The sequence below is a fragment of the Phyllostomus hastatus genome, unplaced genomic scaffold (genome assembly GCF_019186645.2).
Source record: "Phyllostomus hastatus isolate PE091 unplaced genomic scaffold, TTU_PhHast_1.1 phas_contig_40, whole genome shotgun sequence".
NCBI lineage: Eukaryota > Metazoa > Chordata > Mammalia > Chiroptera > Phyllostomidae > Phyllostomus > Phyllostomus hastatus.
The window spans coordinates 38,969,711-38,992,587 of record NW_025333872.1 but is presented as its reverse complement, the minus strand read 5'-3'; the positions used below and the strand labels follow the sequence as shown (position 1 = coordinate 38,992,587).

Genomic DNA, 22,877 nt, shown 5'->3' with positions numbered 1-22,877 from the left:
TTTGTCTCTCTATTTTGTCTCTGTGTGTTAGGTAGGTCTGCCATGACTCCCTAACTTGTTACAATGGCTTTATGATGAAGGTGTCTTGTTGGGCTCAGTGACACAATCTTCCAGATCACCTGCACTCCATGTTCCAGGAATGTTTCCTGTGGGTTATGTGCACCCCCTGTTGTAGTTGAGTCTTAAAAGCTGTTTGCCCTTTTGTGAGTGGAGCTGACCCTTCAGTCTGGGTAGCTATGAGAGTAAAACCTAGGTCACTGTGTATGAGACACTGTTCAGGGGCTGCCCCCCAAGGCAGAGTTGTTCCCAGCAGGGTCTGGTGCCTATCAGAATACCCCTTTGGGTGTGCCACTTGTGTGGCTGGTTGGGTCAAGCTTTGGTATGGATTGAAGTCTACCACTGGTTGTGTTGGTTCTGGGTCTGCTTGGGTGGGGTTCAGGTTAAGGTCACTGTCAGATGTTGTTTGTAGCCTGCCTTGGCCTACCTGTTCATAGCTACCATGCTGTTCACTGTGTTTGCATCTATTGGCCCTGGGTGTGTGTAGGAGGGGCCAGGCTGTGTACCAGGATCAGCTTCCTAGAGCTCTGAGCTGGGGGCAGTTAAGTCCAACACACCCCAAAGTCAGCATCTCCATAAGAGGAGAACTCTACCCCCACCCTCCGGTTGCCTGGACTTCCTCCAGAGTCTTATGAAAAAAGGCTGTAGAGTGGGCCCAAGCTGGCGGCACTCCACTGACCCTTCCGCAGGGCTCAAGCTTGGTAGGGTGAAGTGACCAGGTCAGGAGAATTGGGCTAGTGGGTCCCCTTCTAGGGGCATCATGGTCAGGCACTCAATGAGGAGAATGTGGCCCCTACTCCTGAGCCATACCTTTCAGTGTGTGTTAGAGTCTCCAACTCTAGCTGCCCCAGAAGGAGCATACCACAGGTTCAGGTTGAGTGCAGCCAGCTATCGGCCTCTACAGGACCAAGCTCAGCAAGACAGGGCATTGTCACCAGAACTTGGGCAAACAGATCAAGAAAGGCTTCCTTTGGGGGTGGCATTGGCTGGGCCATGAGAGGGGTCAAGGGGCCCTCCTCTCCTCAGCTCTGTAGTCACACCTGCTTGAGCCCTGGGCTGGAGCCTCTGAGGTAGATGCACTCTGAATGTCTCAGCTCTGAGCTGAGCTGCCCTGCCCCCTGCAAAACTGAGCCCAGCAGGACAGGGCCAGTGAGGCTCATAAAAACAGACCAAGGCAGTCTTCCATGGGGGGTGGTGCTGGCCTGCTCACCTCCCTTAGCTGCATAGCATAATCTGCCCATCACTGGAGATTAGCAGCAATAACCTTTTTGACCCATCTATATGGTGGGGCAAACTTGTGTTTACTGACCATCTCCCCTTCTTACCATTCTGCAGTGACACTTTGAAGACCCCAAGGCACCTGACCTCATCATCCCTAGTTCAGAATGTCCCATATTCCCGTTCCCTTTCTGTCTCCGACCCTCTCATGCATGTGGGGCTCCCATACTTAAGAGTGTATTAAATTTGGTTATTTTCTCATTTTTATCTATTTCATGTCTATTTTATTATTAGACCATTAGAAAGAATCTTGAGGAGGAAGTCTGTTTTTACCACACACTCTTCTTAGTGTTAATCTTTTAAAACATTTTTGGGTATTATCTACTATTTGGGGGCTATTTCCTACTGTTGCTTTTATCACCTTAGATAGCCCATATACAGATGTGCTAAGAAACAACCTCTTCAGGGGGTGGTTTGCTCCCCACCAACGCCTTCCTTCTCACTGCTGATAAAGTCTCTAATCAGTCAGGCCTTCCTCTTTTTCCTTTTCTTGAAAATACTTCAAAGCTCCATGCAGAGGGGATGTGGAACATGATGGGAAAGACTCACTGAGCCAGACTCAAAAATTTTGGGACTTTACAGTTCAAAATTTCTTTTAAAATTTCTCACTAAAACTACGTAACACCAAGGAGAGAGGGGAAGAGAAGAAGAGAGGGGGTAGGGAAAGAGGGAGAGACAGAATAAGAAGGTGAAGAGTGAAGAAGGTGTGAATGAAAAAAAAGGGTTCTGTGGAAAATAACCTCACAGGGAGAGCTGATCATAATTTCCTAACTGGGCAGGTCATGGAGGGCAGTCACACCACAGGCATAGCCACCTCTGTTTATTGTTCCTGTGCATCCAGGTCAATACGCCTTTAAAATGCCTCTTGAGTAAGGTATGTAACCCTCAAGAAGGCACACAGTGTTGTTAACTATCCTGCGATCCAATCCCCTCTTTCTTGCTTTCTCCGGTCTTCCTTGTTTCCTCTTCTTAATTTCAAATGCATAAAAGAAACTGCAACATTCTTATGCTCAGGAGCATTTGAAATCTTGCTTCCTGGCACATATCCTCAGTTTGGCTCCAATAAAATCTTACAAAAATTCTCTAAAGCTTTGGCTGTTTCTTACATTGACAAAGGGAGGGAGGTAGAGAGAAGACTGAGGGAGAGAGGAGATGACAGAAAGACCAGATCAGACCACTGGGGAGAGGTAGGGAGGGGCCGCAGGAGGAGTTTGTGGAGGCAATGGTAAACAGCCTAGGACAGGATTGGCTGAGACCTGAATGCCTTCAGAGCCCATGCAAATAAAGATGGCTGGCTCTCTCTTCCTCCGAGATGCCTGGGTAATTGTGCTGCAGCTGCCTGCATTTCCCAAAGGACGGTGTTTTGCATGGGAAGGAACTCTGGGCACAGCTTAGCATCAGGCTGGCCTGGGTTATTCTTCTTTGGATGTCTAGAGGGGATGGCCTCTGAGGCAGAAACCAATTCTAAAGTTGTGTAGCTTTTGTATCTTATGTTGTTTTAGATTGTAAACTAATCCTATAAAAATAAGATAATTAAAAACTAACAGGGTGAATGATAGGAGAACTCAGGTGTTAAAGAATTTAGCCTTAATTGATAGGCTTAAGTGATCAAAGCTGTAACTGAAGATTTAGAGTTTAGCCTTAATTGACAGGATTAAGTGACTAATACAAGTAGAAAGCTGTTATTCAAAATCGTGCAGCTTTTGAATAAAGACTCCTTTCCTTTATCCCAAACTTTTGCCTCTGGAATTTTGCCTAGAGGATGGCAATGGGCTGTTAGGACCTCAGCTGCTGTTCAGTAACAGAGGGAGAGGGAGCAATAGAGATGGGGAGAAGAGGAAAGAGAAAGTGAGGGAGGGAGAAGAAAAGGGGGAGGGGCAAGAAGGGAGAGGGAGGGAGGGAAGAAGGAAGAGAGAGCAAGTGCCTGCTCTCCTTGGGCCAGCAGAGGTGTGGCTCCAGGACACTCATGGCCCTGGTCTGCAGCTTCTTTTACCTCTGACCCTACAAATAAGTCTTGTTACTTTGAGCTATGAAGGCCTTATTTATAGTGTTTTGTTTATGCCTAAAAAGTTTTTTAATCGTCACCGGAGGATGTATTTATTGACTTTAGAGGGAGAGGGAATGGGGTGGGGAGAGAACGAGAGAGAAGAAACGTAAGTGTGAGAGAGAAACATCAAGTGTGCAGCCCAGTAGGGGATCAAACCTGCAGCTTAGGTGTGTGCCCTGATGAGGATTGAACCCACAACATTTCGGTGTCTAGGACAACACTCCAGCCAACTGAACCACCTGGCCAAGGCATGCTTAAAAATTTTTATATGACATGTTGCCTTTTGCTATAAACTGACTTTTGGTTGAAGTTCAGTAATTTTTTGTTACATATGTTTTTTATACATATGTTATATATATTTACAATATGCATAAATGGAATTGACATAATCATGAAAGCAATAAATTATTCTTAGTAATGTCTCTGCATAAGATTTACATGTTACCTTTCAATGTGTACTACATGTATATAATGTATTACATATGATGCAATTTATGTAATATGTTAAATAGTAGTAAAAATGCTAGTAATGGTTGCAAAGGCAAAAACCACTAAGTGATGGAGACATCCTGGCTGGTGCAGCCGTCTGGAAACAATTACCTGTGTAGAGAAACGTGTTGGAGTGCCCTCCCACCACGACGTCCACACCCTTCACTTTCTGGGCAATGAGTTTGTCCATTTCGAAGCCGGAGTGCCCCAGGGCAATAATTTTGTTCACGTTTAGAGTGGTTAGCTTATCCACTTGATGTTGCAATGCTGGGATTTCATCTTCAAATACTAAATTTGTTCCTAAAAGAAACAAAACAAATAACATGGACATTTATTAACAATAATTTTATTATACTGCTTACTGTACACACTAACATGCCAAGTAAAAACACCTGAATCTGTTTAAACCCTTAAATTACTAAGGCCAACACACATTTTTAATTAAATATAGAATCACTGCAAAGGTAACCCCAAAATGTTATTGATTCTTAGTTGCACTTACTTAATATTGCATTAGTTTAAGGTGTGGATGGTATTATGTTACTCAAATTCAAGCTCAAGCTGTGAGGAGGCTTCAGACTGGCAAGCCTATCTTTTTCTATTCTTTTAAAAAAAATTTTTAAAAATATTTTACTTATTTATTTTTAGAGAGAGGGATCTTAAGGGTAAGATTTCCTTTTTTTTTTTTTTACAGCTGTGTAGTATTCCATTATATACCACATACTTTTTTATCCACTCATTTACTGATCGACACTTGGGCTGCTTCCAAATCTTGGCTATTATAAATAATAGTACAATGAACATCGGAGTGCACATATTCTTTTGCATTAGTATTTCCAGTTTCTTCAAACATCTTCTCAGAAGTGGAATTTCTGGGTCATAAGGCAGTTCCATTTTTAGTTTTTTTGAGGAGATTTCAACTGTTTTCCTCAGTGGCTGCACGAGTTCGCATTCCCACCAGCAGTGTACTAGGGGTTCCTTCTCTCCACATCCTTTCCAACACTTGCTGTTTGTTGATTTATTGATAATAGGCATTCTGACAGGTGTGAGTATCAGTTTAATTCTTAATAAAAATCCTTATTTCTGCTAGCTTTCAGTTTCTCTTTTTTCTTCAAATATGGAAAGAAAATTAATTTGGATAATTTAGAAAAAACCAGCATTTTCTGTCCTCACTGACAGTGTTTTGGTGAACGTGTTCCTTCCTGTTAGAGTAGCTCGGAAATATTTCTTGAATGGTTTTAGGAATATAAATGAATGTGTACAAATGGATAAAAGATATAGCAGATATATATCACATATATCATCAGATGATTCAAGAGTATATATGTATTTCCCAGAAAGCCAGATACACAAAGTCATTAAAACTGCAAGAGATGATACCATATGATCTCACCTTTAACAGGCGCCTAATCAACAAAACAAACAAATAAGCAAAATATAACCAAAGACACTGAAACAAAGAACAGGCTGACAGTGACCAGAGGGGAGGGGGAAGGGAATTTCAGAGGAAAGGGGGAAGGGTTTGCAGGAACAAGTACAAAGGACACAGGGACAAGAACAAGAGAGGGTGGGAACAGGAGGAAGGTGGGAGCACTGTGGGGGTGGGCTGGGAGGCGAGTAAAAGGCAGAAGACTATACTTGAACAATTAAGATAAAAAAATGCAAGAGATGAATAGTGCAAAGGAAGAAAGGTGAGTTAACTAGACATGTAATAACCATACTAAAACAGGAGAGGTAAGGTTAATTGAGGTAGAGCCCCAGCTCTGGGCACTGGACTGCACAGGAGGGAAGGCAGTGAGTTACATGGCTCCCATTCTCCAGTAATGTCTCTGTTCCATTAGCCCTGGATTTAAATGGACTTCTCCAATTTTGAACACACTGAATTAAACAAAGATACTGTCAACAAAGAAGTTCAACATGAGCAGAAGGGCAAATGTATTTAAGAAGTACCTTAGAATGATGTGGAAGCCACCAGCCTGGCTTTATCAATGTCATCCTAAGGGCACCACTTGCCCAAAGCACCCATTGTTCCTACTTTTCCCTGCAGTCCATAAAAGCAATGCCAAGCCCTAATGTGGAGCATTGATTTCTGGGCAATGAGTGCCATAAGAGTAGAAAATACCTGGATTTGAGAGAATAGGAGTTTCTTTTGAAGTGTATCCAACAATTCCCACACTTTCACCACCAACAGAAAGGATTTTATATGGCAAATAAAGGTTTGCTATTTGAGATGCTAGTGGCTCCTTCGCTTTAACGTTTGCACTCAGAATTGGGAATTTTGCCTGTTTGAGGAGTGGATCAATCAGACCCTCTGCACCATTATCAAATTCATGATTTCCCAGTGCCTAGTAGAAAAAGAAAGGAGAAAAATAATTAGGTACTCTAGAATTTCCAATAAAAACATACTTCAAAGAATATTCCACTAGCCCAGTGGCTCCCAAACATGGCAGGGCTCCAGGAGTTGATCACAGGGTCTCTGTCCTCCTCAGGTCCAAAGTTGACTCAGTTGTCCTGGAGCCAGGCCCAGGGACATGCAAGTTGTCAGGCTGGTTTGAGAACTGCTCTAATACCACCTGCTATCCTGAAGGTGGTATCTACGGAAGAGTCACCTGGGAAGCTGGCTGGGTGTCCATTGTTCTGCCATCCCAGATCTGGGACTGCCTGGCCTTTTTTACTTCTGTGTTCTCTCAGAAACCCACATTTCAATCCACCTACCCGTCTGCCAGGGAAAACTGTTAAAATCAATGGGACATGAGCAAAAGGTGACTGAAAAAGTATTGTTGACAGAGACCAGGGACCTCTTTTCTTTATCACATCTCCCTATCTCCTTGGTCATGATTTCCTCATGTTTCCACCATTGTTTCCTGCCAAGGACTCTGTGGTCCCTTCTAATGTTTCTGGGGAAACGAAGATCCCCAAAGGCAAGCAGGAGAGAGCATTCTCATTTTACAGGGTGGCCTTGGTTTCTTCCTTCTCTCTTCTCTGGGCCACACTGTGTTTCATCCCAGCAGCTTCCTGTCTGATAAACAACAGCTGAAATGACCACACTGTGGTCGGGGCTTCCAGACACACTCTGAGCACAGGGCTTTGTGAAGAGCTGGCATGGTTTAACGCAAGCCTTGCCTCCCACCTTCTCTGCTCTCTCCCATTCCCTACTGCTCTGGAAGTGGCTACGTGGCACGAAACAAGCCTTTTGACACCTGGCAGCTTCCCCTGGAACAAAATACAACGTGCCAGTCACTTGCCCTGACAAGCCTGAGCCTCTTTCTCCATTGGCCTCCTGGAATTAGTCTGTCTCCTCCTAGAGGAGACAGACTAATATCTATCTGCTCAGGTTGCCAAAGCTGTTTTGCTAACTTAATATTTAAACCAGTGAGTCTCAAACTTTCTAAATACCACTCCTGATTTTGCTTCACTTAACTGGTTATCTGGGAACAGGTCAGGAACTGCTGGCTGGTGACCACTCAGTCTAAATTAGTCACCTTTGACCCTATATTTTCTTATAGCCCCATACCCCTCCTTCCTAGCACATTCCACACTCTAGTGGCATGTTCATGGGGTTCTCACCCAACTGTGTCCTGCCCCCTTCTCCTTGCTCCATGCTGTAGCCACTCACCTACCACACAGGCACTCCCTGAGCATCTGCTGCTCAAATGGTTGTGCATTATGCCCTGAAGAGGACACATCTACACAGAGATAGCAACACAGCATCTTCACATTCTCACTACCTGCCTCCTCAGTTCAACTCAGAATTTCTGATTTGCCTTCTCCCCCATCTCTGAGTATCTACTCATTTTTACTTCTTCCTCTTACCTAATTACTTCCCTCTTAAAAGCTAACCTATTCTTAAACTTTCTCCCAGTCTTGTGTAATTGTCTTTTTCTCTTCTATTCTGAGAATACCATTTCTTCCTATGGTGAAATGTTACCGTTAAGAGATTTCAATAACAATCTTGCTTAATGGTAAAGTTTTTTAAAATAAACATTTCTATAGTTCTTCATGAAATGTGTCAGCCACCTTGAAGTTTACCAACCACCATTACATGACTGGAATTAGCTGACATCCTATTTTTCATTTGTTACATCTTGACCCAAGCTGCCACCAACTACCCAGTCAATAAAGCCAGAAACCCTGGAGCAGCCAAATCCTTCCCACTCACTCCCTCCCCCTCTCCTTCCACCAACCTCCCTTCCCTTTGCCTATATGTCCTGTCTGCCCCATTGCTACTACCTACCTGCGGCCCTCACCATTCTTTCTGGGTCACTGCAACAGCTTCCTTACTGGGCTCTCAGCTAAGGTCATTCTCATCTCTAAGCTGTCCTGTATACTGCTGCTAGAACAACCTTTCTAAAAGGCAAATCTAATCTTGTCAATCTTGACCTTAAGGTCCTACAGAGGGGCTCTACTCCCTTGTTGATAAAACTCAACATCCTGAACACTTTGAACCACAAGGCTCTTTGAGATCTGGTCTCAGCCTCCCCTCCAGCCTCATTTCTGACACCACCCCCGAATGTGCAAGGCAACCAGGCAGGACTGGCTCCACCACTCATGAGCAATGACCCGGGCACATTTCTAAACCACAGCTCTCTCTGGAAGGGCAGTGAATGAAAAAAAACAAAAGTTGGAGTAAAAATGAACCAGCATTGACCAAGCAGTTGCCTCATACCCACATTGTGCAATGGGATTTCATACAGACAACCTGGTTTTGGGCTGAGAGTTGGTATTATGACTATTCTCATTTTACAGATGAGAAAAACTGAGATCTGGAGACATTACATGAATTGTTCAAGATCACACAATTAGGAAGTGGTAGAGCTGGGACTAGATCCTCTTCTGTTTGATCCCAACCTTCTCAACCTCTATGCTTGGATATAAAGGGCTTTGTATATGACCCAGTATATAGTGAACACTCAAAACCAAATCCTAACTATTTGTGGCTTTTCATGCTCTCACCTATCCTTCTCCCTTTGTACCTGATAAATGATGAGTGACTGGCTGATACATAGATAGGTGGAACAGAATATTCCTTTTTCATGCCATGCCTTTATTACCGTATTCAACTATGGCTTCAGTTCCTAAAGTCTGATGATCCTTCTAGAAGAGAGATTTCCCAAGAACCCTTCATCGTGTTCCCTGAGTTAGATGTCCTTCCCCTGGGCCATGGTCACCTCTGTGCAGCCCTCACAGACTCTGCACCTGCCCACTGGGCCCCTAATGCCCAGCAAAATTCCAAGAGCAGAGCAGGGACATACCATCAAATGAATACATGAATAAGCAGAAGTACTAATGTAGAAACTCAAGAGTTCGACAATTTTTATTTTTATTTACTTAATTTTGAAGTTGATAGGTTAGTTTTAGTTTTTTTAATTTAAATGCTATTTTATTGTTAATACTATTACAGTTATCCCAATTTCCTCCACTCTATCCAGACCCCTGTCTATTCCCTCAGGCAATCCCCACACCGTTGTTCATGTCCATGGGTCATGCATATATGCTCTTTGGCTACTTTATCCCCTAAGCTGTACTTTGATCCCCCTGACTATTCTGTAACAACCAATATATATTTCTTAATCCCTGCACCTTTTTTGTCTGTCTCCCCACCCCCTCACCCATCTGACAACTATCAAAATGCTCTCTGTATCTATGATTCTGTTTTTGTTTTGCTTGTTCGTTTATTTTGTTTTTTAGATTCAATTATTGATAGATATGTATTTATTACTATTTTATTGTTCATACTTTTGATCTTCTTTTTAAAGAAGATCCTTTAATATTTCATATAATATAGGTTTGATAGTGATGAACTCCTTTAGCTTTTTCTCATCTGGGGAGTTCTTTATCTGTCCTTCCATTCTAAATTATAGCTTTGCTGGATAGAGTAATCTTGGCTATAGGTCCTTGCTAGTCACCAATTTGAATATTTCTTGCCAATCCCTTCTAGCTAGCAAAGCTTCTTTTGAGAAAGCAGCTGACAGTCTTATGGGAACTCCCTGGTAGGTAATTAATTGCTTTTCTCTTGCTGCTTTTAAGAGTCTCTCTTTGTCTTTTACCTTTGGCATTTTAAGTATGATGTATCTTGATATAGGCCTCTTTGGATTCATCTTGTATGGGACTCTCTGTGCATCCTGGATTTGTATGTCTACTTCCTTCACTAAGATATGGAAGTTTTGTCATTATTTTTTCAAATAGGTTTCCAATTTCTTGCACTCTCTCTTTTCCTTCCAGCACCCCCATGATGCAAATATTGCTATGCCTGAAGTTGTTTCAGAGGCTTCTTGTACTATGCTCATTTTTAAAAATTTTTATTCTTTTTTCTTCTTATTGCTCTAGTTGGGTGACTTTTGCTTCCTTATATTCTAAATCACTGATTTGATTCTAGGCCACATCCCATCTACTATTGGTTCCTTGTAAATTCTTCTTCATTTCAGTTAGGGTATCCTTAATTAATGATTTCCTTTTTTAATGATTTCCATGCCCTTTTTTATGCTGTTGAGGTCCTCACTAAGTTCCTCAAGCATTGTTAAAAACAATGTTTTGAACTCTGCATCTGATAGACTGCTTATCTCCATTTTGCTCAGTTCTTTTTTTGGAGTTTTGTTTTGTTCTTTCATTTGGGCCATATTTCTTTGTCTCCTTGTTTTAGCAGCCTCTCTGTGTTTGTTCACATGCATTAGGTATAGCTGCTACAACTTTGTGGTTCAGTAGAGTAGCCTAATGCAGTAAGCGTCCCATAGGGTCCAGTGGCACAGCCTCACCTATCACCCAAACTGGGTACTCGAGTTGCACCCGCCATGTGGGCTGTGTACAACCCCTCCTGCAGCCGAGCCTTGATTACTGTTGGCAGGTCAATGGGAGGGATTTACCCAGGACAATCAGCTGCAAGGATAGCAGTGACCACTGGCCACCAACTTCCAACCACCATGGAAGATCAACTTGCAGAGGCCCACTCCACAGAGCAGGACTTAGCAGGGCTCTGGTGCCCACTGAGTCCACCCCCTGAGTATGTTGCCTCTGGAGATGGCTGGGTGGTGGTGCCCTGATGTGGTCTGTAGTTATTCCCTGGGTGCATAGCCTCTGGGGTCTCTGGGAGGTTGAGGCCAAGTGATCTGTTCAGGGCCACCTAAGTAAGCCACAGAACAGTCTGCAGTTGGCTGCTACTTATGCTGGGTTTGGAGTTGCCTAAGTGAGTCCAAGCTGTGAAATAAGACCAGCTTCTTTGCTGCTAGTGTTGGGCCTTGGGCCCCTTAGCAATAGGCAGGGGGCATGCTGAGGCTAGATGCTCTCTGTTTGAAAGAATTTAGGAAAATATGAAGCATGAGCCAAGCAAACCATTTGTATGGAAAAGCCACCTGAAACAGCCTGGGTAGACCCGAAGGTTGGGGATGGGGGAAGCCTCAGAAAATCACCAGGGTGGGGCAAACAGTGTGAGCCAGGTTGATGGAGTGTCATATATGACGTCTGCCTGCTGGTTCTGTGGCTTTGTGGGTGGAGTACTCAGAAAACATCCAGTGGCCTCTGCCAGCACTTTTTTCTGGGATTAAGTTGCCCCCAGCTCTCACCCTGATGCTGGACAATTCAGTTCCGCCCTGTCTCTAGTGCCTTTTAATCTGCTGCCTATGCCCTGGAACTCAGAGGGAGTGAGTCCGAATAAATCTATGTGCAGGCCCTTTAAGAGGAACTGCCTGAGACTAGCAGTTTGTTTTCCACAGTCTCATTCCTCACTGGTTTTTACAGCCAGAAGTTATGGAGACTTTTCCTGGCACTGGAACCCTGGGCTGGGGGGCTTGGACCCCTCACTCCTGAGATATCTCTCCCAATATTTTTCCACCACAACGTGGGTTGGGACCAGCCCATTCTGCATCTCCACCCCTCCCATCAGTCATGCTGTAGTTTCTTCTTTAATTCCCTAGTTGTAGGATTTCCATTCAGCTAGATTTCTGTCAGTTCTTAATGATGGCTGTTCTGTAATTTAGTTGTAATTTTGATGTGGTTGTGTGAGAAGGTGAACCATGTTTACATATGGAATCTTGACTGAGAGTTGGAAAATTTCTAGTTGTAAGTTATAGTTAATAAAGTTAGTAGTTAATGCATGTGAAAAGGAACTGAAGGTATGACACACCATGACTTCAAGAGACCTACAAGCATTTCCACCTTTGTGCCCCAGGAGGACTGTGAGTGACCAAGATGGTATGTGAACCGTTGTGCTCCAGGGAGAGATGTCCACCCTGATGATGAATCACTGGTCACCTGAAAGGATGCTAGGAAAAGGGTTGCTGGACTGCAGTTTTTATCTAGTTAACCTTTTCCCTGAATTACAAACCCCTTACCAAACCTTTTCCCTGAATACCAAACCCTTTACCTACATTTTTCTTCCCCTTATAAAAAGGGTCACTTTGAAATGGAACGTAAGATGGCCTGTTCGGGTGCACAACCAGCTGTCTTCTCAGATCACTGGCCATCTGAACAAAGTGCCATAAAGATTCAATCCCTGTCCTACTTACTGGTTCTCGTGGTAACAGGCAGCATGAAGACAGGCTTTGCCTGTTTCAGTATCTCTAGCAAATTTCTTTCCTCTACACACAACTAATTTTTCTTACAAAAATTCATGCAGGTGAGGGGGGTTGGAAGGTAGAGGGATCAAATGAAAAAAGAAAAAGAATTTATAGATACAGATAACAGTGTGGTGATTGTGGGGTGGGAGGTGGGTGGAGGTACAAGAGGGTATAAGGGGGATAAGTGATAATGGGAAAAATACAATAAAAATTCATTCAGAAAATTCCTTTAGAAACTCATATTTTCATTTCCCCACCGTGACGCTCTCCTGTTTGTGTCTTCCTCGAACCTCATTATTCCTAAGCTCTTCAGAAGGAGGGTCATGCCACTCACCGGAGCGCACCGTGTTCCTACCACACTACTAGCATGCAGCAGGAGCTCAAGAAGTGTGCTAAATAATTTAATTATTCATTTCTATTATTCTTATTAATATCTTGAAAATCCCTCAGAAAAAGTCTGCCCATGGGAAGAACTTAGAACAATAAAATACAGAATATAACAGCAGATCACGGTTCCATGTTCTTTTACATCTCATAGAGCATTTGTATCAACAACACACACAGAAGAACATTTAAAGATTCATACTGCAGTGTTATTCCTTTCTCTTTTGTGTCCTCTGGAAACTGCCTTAGGTGTGTACTTGCCAACATGAACACGTTGCTGCTCTGCCCAGCTTCCCTCCTGCCTTTCACAACTAATCCTGATCTGATCTGCAGGGTTACTTGCCGCTGAATGGTGTTATCCTCACATCAGGCATGCAATTTCCCTGACCCTAACTCATACTCTTACATCCTCCCTTTCTCTCTTCTGTTCCTTTGCTTTCTGAACACTTCATTTCTGTTTTTGGGTTCATTCATTCACTAACCCTATTCATTCACTAATTCTAGCCCAATGGCAACCTTCTATGTTTTTATTACAAACACTGCATTTCACTGCCCTATCCCCTCCTCTGTCCATGGCAGATGCCAATGCACTTTCCCATAAATTCAGAGAGCTGAGCCTAGTAAATGACCTTCTTCAGTATCTCTAAGCAATTTCCTTATTTAGACAAATTTTCAGGTAATTATGAGGTGATCACATCTCTAATCATTTATTTGCAACGCACTGTATGCTAAAAAGAATTTGACTTAACATTCAATTGTCATATTTTGGATACCAGAATCATAGAAATATGATGTGTGCATCTGATCTAAACCCAGCTCCTCACCCTCACTCCTTCCTTTGTGCAGGAGAACCCTAAAAAACTATTGAAAAACCCAAACCTGATGATTTTACATGAAAGAAACTTTCCACATCCTTCATTGAGCTCAGCCCAGGATAACAGACCACCCAAACCCCTGAAAGCTGAAAACAAATGAAGTGTAAGGACAAGAGGAGATCTGCTTTTTCTGTGACTCAAAATCCTGTTGCTGTTGTTAAATGAACTATGAGGAGTACAGTCTAGTGTTTTTTAATACCTTCTGTCAGTATTTGTCAATATTTACATGCTATGTGGATAGCTTGTGAAAGTGCAGTGGCACTGTAGAAACTCTATTGACCGAGGATGAGACCCAGAAGGCTTTTGAGGTCATATGTGTAGGCCATGGAGGAATGAAGATATTCTAAGATTTCTGACTCCAAATTTCTTGTTTTCATTATTAAAAATACCCTGCCATTATGAGTGAGGAAAAGCTTGTGTCTAAACTTTGGTTTGAAATTTTCACAAATTCTGAACACAGGCCAAAGTCTACCTTCTCTTTGGGGGTAAGCAATTTCCTTACTTAGACAAATTTTTAGGTAATTATGAGGTGATCACATCTTTAATCATTTCTTTCCAATGCACCGTATGCTAAAAAGAATGTAACCCAATATTCAGTTATCATCTTTTGGATACCAAATTAAATGGAAGGTAACTAAAATTCACCTAAATAGAAGTACAAACAAATGCACAACATCATAGTGCTACTCTCCCCTATACCTCAGTATCTCCAACACCAGAATCACAGAAATATAGTGTCCATGGAAGATGCTAAAAAGTTGATTGAGTCAGCCTTTCCCACTGAATTTGGACTGAGCCTCAGAATCCTGCTTGTCTTGCCCTGCAGGAAATTACTGTCAATCAACTAGACACCGACACTTGAGATAAAATTGTTTTTCATGCTTACACTATGATAATAATTATAAGTGTGGAATTTCTTTATTGACTTTTAACAATGGTGAAATATATTTTCGATGAGTAACAAATGCTAGGGATAATACTTTCAAATAAAGAAGAAAGAATCTGACTTTCCTGTCTTCACCACGTTTGTTCCAGGATTGTGTGGATGGGACCTGCAAGTGAATTCAGTAGTTGCTCAGACAGTCTGCTGCCTGGCCACACTGTTGTCTGAGGCTACATGCCAACTGACATGTTTTTCCACTCTCAAAGCTTTCCCTAGGAGGACCTGCCATTTAATTCACTTCCTGCTTTCACCCAGAAACAAATGTTCCCATTGGTATCAAGTAAATGCATGAACAGAACTAACAGTGAGGACATCCCTCAGGGAGAGAGGAAGAGAAACAGAGAACTTAGTGTGAGAATGGTCAGTGGTGGAGACACTGCAGGGGAAGTTAGGGCCAGAGCCTTGAGGCTGACATTTGTTCCTGGTCTGCCGAAGGGGACACAGAACACAGTGGCCATCTGACAGCCTTCCATGTAGGCCTCCAATGATTCTGGAATATTTCATTTTAATGGAGAAATCTTCCCCTTTCTGACTTTTGCAGTTACTGCTGATTGAGCCAAGCAATCCCCCTCCCTACTATTAAATAATATGCATCATTGGCCCCCCAAATCCATTTAAAATGTACCTAATACAGAGGGAACATTGGTAAATATTTATTGAATGAAGGTACAAGTAAAGAAATAACTGGTGAGCAGGAGAAGAAGAGAATCAATTCCCAAGGCTGGAGTTGCTGCTCCTCAGCCCCTGGGCCAGTTGCCTGCACAGCCTCTTCCATGTCACCTGGAATCCTGGACCTGTGTCATGGTGTCTGAGAGCTGCAGTGGGTCGAGGCTACAAGACATAGTCCCTCTGGACTCTGGTACCAAACCAGTAAAGACTTCTGTTTTGAAAACCTCTAATGAATGAACACAGCAGCCACAGAATAATTTCATCAGGAAACTGGGCCACCAAAGGCAAGCAGGTCACAAAGTCCTGAAAGCTGAAAAAGCCTCCCAGGCCAAGAACCTGTTAGACCTCACTGAAGACAGAGCCTGCGTTCTCAACTGGAAAGTGTGTCCCCAAATCAATAAAGCTGTGAGGCGGTCATAGTGTCCCAGCTCCAATGAGCTCCTGATACAGCACGCTTGGTTAGTTTGCCTCAACCTGCAGCAGAATTTCTATTACATGGTTTACCAGAAGATGTAGATCTTTTCCAAGTTTTGAAGGGTGCCTCCCCTGCTCCATTTCAGGCTTTCCCAGCTTGAAACCAGGCCAGGTGGGTTGTAGACACTGTGAAAACTCATGTGCCCAGGAAGGCACTGGTGGAACAGAGGCCGGGACCACTACGCCGTTTCTTGTTTCAGCAGACACTAGATGAAGTTGTCTGGGTGTGAGCTGGTGGTCACTGCCCTTTCTCTGCCCCCTCCTCCCCCCATGGCTTCCTATTCCTCTGTGCTGGCCAGTGAACCCCCTGCCAGGTGGAACACCCAGAGAAAAGCACTTACTCCCAGAAACTTATGAATGAGACACTTGTGTGGATGCATGTGGTCCCGGGTGTTGGGAAAGAGCCTCCAGCACCACAGAGACACACCCTGAGAGGCCAGCAGCTCTACCCTCCTCCCCTCGGCCCTCCCTCATGGCCAACCAGCCTGAGGTCCTGTTGTTTGTGCTCCTGCTCCATCCCCCAAGGGCTCTCTTCCTTCACCCCACTCCACTGCCCCACTCTGGCTCATCAGTGTCCTCTAGCTGGTCTCCTGGCCACCAGGCTCACACACTTCTCAGCCACTCACTCCCTACAGGCCACCAGACTGCCCATCCCCAAACACCCAGCTGCTTCCTGCTGAGTGTCTCCAAGGCTTCTCCACCTCCCACCAAAATCTCAGTCCTGACTCCCTGGATAGCCCCTCCTTGATCTCCCTGATCTCCCTGAGCTGCCTCATTTTTTCTGCCAAACTTCAGGTGCTCTGAGGTTCAGGAACCACTCTCGTGCAATGAGCCGCTTTAGATGCAGCTCAAGGGTGACTGCCTTGAGCAGCCTTCCGTGGCAGCTCCGCTGTCCATGCTCGCCTCTCTGTGCATCCATCACACCTCACACACATGTGTCTAGCAGCCTTTGTCCTCACTGTGGCTGCTTGTCCTCACATCTTTTTCCTAGAGGCAGGAGTGGTGTCGCCTCTCCCTGCATCCTCCGTGACACCAGACGAATGGCTGGCACCAGTGCCAAACAGATGTTTGCTGAATGGATACTAAAACCTCCCACTCCCCAGGTCCTGTTAAATGATCTCTGTTTTACTCTATTGTTTGTATGGGAGCCATTAAAACTTCTTAGAAGAAGGCAGGATATAAAAACAAACAGTGAAGTAGTTAAGCAACAACTTAATTGTAAAATGAGGGGAAACCAAGTTGCTGGGCAGCAGGTGAAAAGCTTAGGCAACTGCCTCACAGTTCAGAGCCTGAGCTCCGGTAGCTGCCTACAGGGCAGCTGGCCTGGGTCCCTCCTTTTCATTTCCTGTGTTTTTACTTATATTCCTACTAACATCTTACTGGCACTTGTGTATGAATGGAATAGGCATTTTTTTTAACAAAGCTTGTTGAACATTTCTGTGTGTCTTGCATGTGTGCATATGTGGACATTATTTAGATTTCATGACAGCAGTTACAGAGAAAATGGACACTTGGAACAGTCTCTTTTGGAAACCTGCTTGGGAGACCAACCGTTCAGCCTGTCAGAGGGCGCCTACGTTTGAATTAAAAGGGGGCATTTCATAGCCTCAGCTTTGCTCACAGAAAACTGTAAAATTTGTCATTGAATTTGACATAGGGGACTGTCAAGAAAGAGAATTCTTTTAAAAGAAAAAATATAAAAAGAAGTATTAATAGTTACACTTTGATGCTATATGGCCAAGGTCTGTTGACATATTAACTCACTTAATTCTTACAATGAAATGAGGTAGGTGCTATTATTTGTCTTTTTCAGAGATGGGGAAACTGAGGCATAGAGCTCACACCACTAACATGTTGTAGTGAACAGGGGTAGTGAGGTTTCAGCATGTAGAGCCTTAACCACTCCGCAAAAACTGCTGCTGATATAAATGCCTGGAAGGGATGGGTATTGTAACACCACCAGTCTCTCACAGGGTCCTCGAGTGCCAAGTAATGAGGCCACGGTCCTCATTTTCAGGAAGCAGACAGGGCAGACAGGGAGACAGCAAGACATAGCAAGCACATCAACCCGTCTATCCATGCATGCAGGAAACAAACGGGAACCACAAAGAGCGATGTGAGTGAGACCGGCCAGCAAAGACACAGGCACACCCTGCCAGTTAAGGGCGGAAGGGGCTCAGAGAGTGAGCTTTACCTTCCTGGCGCCAGTCAGGGGGATGCTCAAGGGCAAGTGACGCTGTCGACTGTGTAAACAAATGAGGAAATGAAAACAGGAGGGCCAAGGTCGTCAAAAATGCTTCCAGTGAAGAAAAGAGGCTTAAACACAATGTCAGAAGAAAAACAAAGGAAAGAAGAATTGATTTAAGAGCAGTGCAATTTGCTGTGATGCAGAAGAAAAGATTCTTTTTCAATTCACAGATACCAATTGTACAAATGTCAAAAAGCCACTCAGGAATTTGCAACACATGACTTTAGTCATACACACTATCTCACCCCATTAAGGACCTCGAGTTGCTGTCCACCTTATAATTTAAGCATCAGGGACAGGCTGGTCTGTTACACAGTGAGGCTTAGTTCCTTATCACCCAGGAAGACTCAACAATAACTTCGGGAGGGGATGATTACAAATTATGTTTGTTTTGGCTGATACATATCTGGCATTGTAGACCACTTCTGGCTTTGGGGCACCCTCCATCCTTCAGCCCTGGCAGGTAAATGTGGCTTCTGACTGAATGGCAGAAATAACTGTTTAACATTTTCCATAACAGATGAAAAAATTTACAAACCTTCCACACATGCAAAATATGCATACCAATGTTACATTTAAAATGACCTGCTCAACTATTTGAGGTTCAGGCAAGTTTAACTACATCTCTGAGGGGCTAGAGGGCTCCGGCTAATGTGTGTGTTATGTACAGAAGTAGTTACTGAAGTGAGGGAAAGGGAATATCAAGGGAATTTTCAAATTCTTGTGATGTGGTTGAAAAAAACAGAGACAGGAATTTGCACAACATTCAGGTGTATCTGGGAGTGAGTTCTGGAAAGCTGCCCATTTGGTGTGTGCTTTGTTTGGCTCTTTCCAATTTTTGGTTGAGCAAACACAGCCTCTAGAATGAGAACAACAGGAGCTCCTGAGGTCAGTGGCACCCAGCTCAGCTCTGGTCTGTACCTCAGAATGGGACAGAGGAGGCAAAAGGGCTGTGACCACATGCATGGGCTCACATCTCTGAGGCCTGGGCACCCACAACCCCTGACACTTCCAACACCCAAGGTTTGAGATCCAGAAATACTAACAACCTTCTTTGTCTTTTAAAAAACACCATTGTTGTCAGGAGAGCCCTTTTGGGCCTCCCAGTGCAGTTTCAGAACTAGCGTTGCTAGTTCCGTCTTCCTTTAACCAGCTTTGTGATTCAGCTTAGTAATTCTGGCAGTTTCCTTGATATGAGAACATCAAATTCCTTCGTAAAAATTTCATCTGTAAAGCACTTGGACATAAGGTGACTTCTCTTTACTTTAGGGATCAGTTTTTCTGGGGCAGAGAAGAAACACATTCACTTCCACGATCCCTGTGCACAGGTGCTAGAACTTTAGTCATTTGTGCTTTGCTTTGCTTATCCCCCATCCTTCACTGGACTTACCCAGCCTCTTTATTTGGTTAAGAAGGGGTCGGATGGGTACTGCCCCCTTCATCTACTGAACAGCGAGTTTTGCCCAAGCAGGTCTTGTTCACTGTCCTCAGTACTAAGCTGAGCCTGGCACAAGGTAGTGCTTAGTGAATATTTGTGGACTGAATGAGTAAATGAGCTGCAAAGACAACAGGCTTGAAATTAGGCTCATCGTCCTCCCATTTCCTTCTGCATCATTTTCTATTACTAATAGAATAACACTATCTGATATCCTGGGGTCCTCTTTCTCTGGAAACAATGAGAGAAGACCCAACCCACTGTCCCACAAGGAAAGGGCTGCTGTGAAGGTAACTGTGAGGGAGAAATGAGAGAGTTGTCAAGCAAACTTAGACCTGAAAATTAGGTCCCCAGGGCAAACCAAGTTATGCTGGTGGATTAGAAGCCAGACAGAGGGGTGGCCAGGGGCTGAAATGCTGAAATGACATGCAACACACCACTTTCTCCAGTCCCCCCATCTTATAGATGAGGAATCACTGCCCAAACTTACAGAACTAATGAGTTGCAAGAGGCAAGCCAGAAAGCCTGGGTGTCCCAACACCCCACCCAAATCCCTTTCCATTGCCCAGATCTGTCACACCAACATAGGGGGCCAATCAGGTCCAGTAAGCCCAGGAAAAGCCTTCACACAGATTGCATCTCTGTGCTGCAAATAGCAGGCTTTAGCTGTTGATGTAAGCTTAAGTAGAAGAATCTGCATTCCTGTGTAGTAGTGTCAAAGTCTGCAGACTCTCCCAGTGCTCCCAGCTTGAACCCTCTTAGTTATCTCTTGATTACCACCCTCTCCTGAGACACTTCAGCCAAAAGAAGGTGAGAGCATGGCCAGCACTTGCTGATCCCTTACTGTGGGCCCAACCTGTGCTAAGCACTTGACATGCATCATCATCTCCTTTAAACCTTACAACAACCTTTGGGATAAGACTGCCATCACACCCATCTCACACATGCAGAAAGGGAGGCCCCATGAGATTAAATGACCTGCTCGCAGTTCACAGATTGATTATAAGGGGCAGAAAGAGGACTTGATCCCTGACCCCATCACCAAGGAGTTCATCCTTTCAGCCATAAGCCATACTGCCTGCCTATTAAAACTGGCTCCCCTGGATTCAGCCTTTCTTTCCCCATCAACAAAGTTCAGTCCTTAGCATCTCACACCTATACTACTGCCCTGCCTCTTCCCTCGGCCTCTTCTGTGGTGTCTTCTCCTTCCATCCATTTCTGCTCATCTTCCAAAACTGTGGTTCTTCTATGTTGATGAGAGGTTTTTCTCACATCAACCAATTCTCTGTAGACACCAACTGGGTGTCCAACAATTCTATTCAGTTCTGATACCATCTACCTGGAGTGAGCAGCAGATCCCACAAGGTAAGGGGATCTGCCACTTCAGATGACAGTGGAAGTCTTGGGCCACCTGTACCTTTGGCTGATCAGCTATCAAACTTCCACAGGTTTAATAATTTGCTAGAATGACTCATAAAATTCAGGAGAGTACCTTAGTTACTAGTACTGGTGTATTATAAAGGATACAACTCAGGAACAACCAAATGGAAGGTGTGCATCCACAGGGCGTGATGGGGGGTGTGGTTTCTGTGTCCTCTGGGCACACCACCCTCTCAGAACCTTGATGCATTCATTAACCCAGGAGCTCTCTGAACCCCATCACTTAGGGGTTTTTAGTGGAAGGTTCATTACACAGGCATAATTGATTAAATCATAGGCCATTGGCGATTAGCACAATCTCTGCTCCCTCTCCCACCCCAAGAGGTTGAAGGGAGGCTGAACATTCAAACTCTCTAATCATGGCTTGGTCTTTCTGGCCGCCAGTCCTCATTCTAAAGCTATTTAGGGGACCCCAGTCATCAGTCATCTCAGAAACTGGGTACAAAGACCAAATACTTCTCTTTTCTTGTACCAGAGTCATACTCTACTCAGAAACCTCCATGGCTCCCCTGACAACAGAAGAGAGCCCAGACTTGTCCAGGTGGCCTCTAAGCTGTACACAACCTCACCTCCCATGGTCCCTACCACTTGCCATGGTCCAGGCTGGTCTACCTTCCAGACTCCTGCCTCTGCACCTTTGCCCCATTCTCCTGCCCTTTAAATGAATTGAAATGCTTCTTAGGACACCGTTTGTTTGAAGATTGAGGGGGAGTAGAGGGCTCCAGTCAATCAAGAAAGCAATCTGGTAGTCCTTAGTCAAAGTCAGGATACAGCTGCCTGCGGCCAGCAGTTCTGCCCTTGTGCATGGGTCCCAAAGAAATCCTCACAGGTGGGACCAGCAGGAAGCTATTCGGAGCAGAATGCTTGTGGAATTGCAGCGTAATTTGTGTGATCTCCAAATGGACCCATCACTCAGGGGTGGAGAGGGGAGCCGATGGTAAAGTCTGTGGAGATCTCCGTGGAGCACGATGCACATTATGTGGTCTACAGAGAGTGACAGGGCCAAACCATACAACCAGTTTAGGACAAAAGTAAGAAGTACAATAAGCTGAGTAACAGGATGAGTTACATAATTTAAAAATACAGGCACCTCAAAGAATAACAAAGGCTCTGCAAGTACATACAGAAACGAAACATAAACATCTAACATGTTAGAATGGTTACCTATGTGGGACATAAATACCTGAGTAGTGGTCCCCTGGGTGAGTTAAAGACTGGGGCCACAGTCTCCACCCCAGCTCCTGGCTCAGTTACCTTGGAGCAATTTGTGGACCGAAAGTGGGCTGTCAGGCCAAGGCCTCAGAAGCAAGGGCAGCTAGAGAGAAGGCTACGCTTCTCTACTGAGGCTATCTTCCTCACAGCCCACCCCCCTCCATGGCGATGGTGAGAATCTCATCTTTAGAGATGAATTCATTTGGCTTTGTGCTTTGGGAGTGGGGGATTTCATAAGTCTGCTCAATGAGTAAACATTAAGGATAGTGTAGACAATGGGACTTAGAAGAGATGGTGAAGGGGGTAGAGGAGGGAGGTAAACTGTGCCAGGCTGTCAGAATCAGATAAACTGAGAGCTGCAAAACCCAAACCTTCCCTTCCTCTCAACTTTTTTTTTTTTTCCCAGAGCACCTGGACTTAAATCTCTACTGAGCACTTATAACAAGCCAGCAGGGTGCTAGGGAATTTACATTAATTATCACATGTATTATTCACAAATATCCCACCTATGGATGGCGGTTATCCCTCCTGGTTTGCAGCTGGGGAACTTGAAGTCAGAGAAAGTAACCTGGCCATGCTGGCCTGCACTGTGAGTGCGTCCGTGTTGTTTTCCTACTGCTCGGGGAACACTGGACTTTCCACTGCTACAGCTACAAACATCCTCTTTTGACATCCTCTCTCTAGAGATTCCTGCCTAGCAGCACGTCCAGATCTTCAGTCTCGCCTTGGGACCTCCAGGGCTATCAGAACTGCTCCAGCAGCTCTCGCTGGAATGTG

At 44.3% G+C, this 22,877-nt stretch overlaps 1 protein-coding gene across 1 annotated transcript in view; it reads right to left on the bottom strand.

Moving 5' to 3' along the window:
* The window catches only part of NT5E (5'-nucleotidase ecto), a 51,465-nt gene that overhangs the window by 25,774 nt on the left and 2,814 nt on the right, over positions 1–22,877 (bottom strand). The window contains exons 2-3 of the mRNA XM_045842860.1: positions 5,994–6,216; positions 3,983–4,171 (exon numbers count right to left, since the gene is read on the bottom strand). Coding sequence (XP_045698816.1) covers positions 3,983–4,171; positions 5,994–6,216 — 412 coding nt within the window. The remainder of the gene's footprint in view (positions 1–3,982; positions 4,172–5,993; positions 6,217–22,877) is intronic.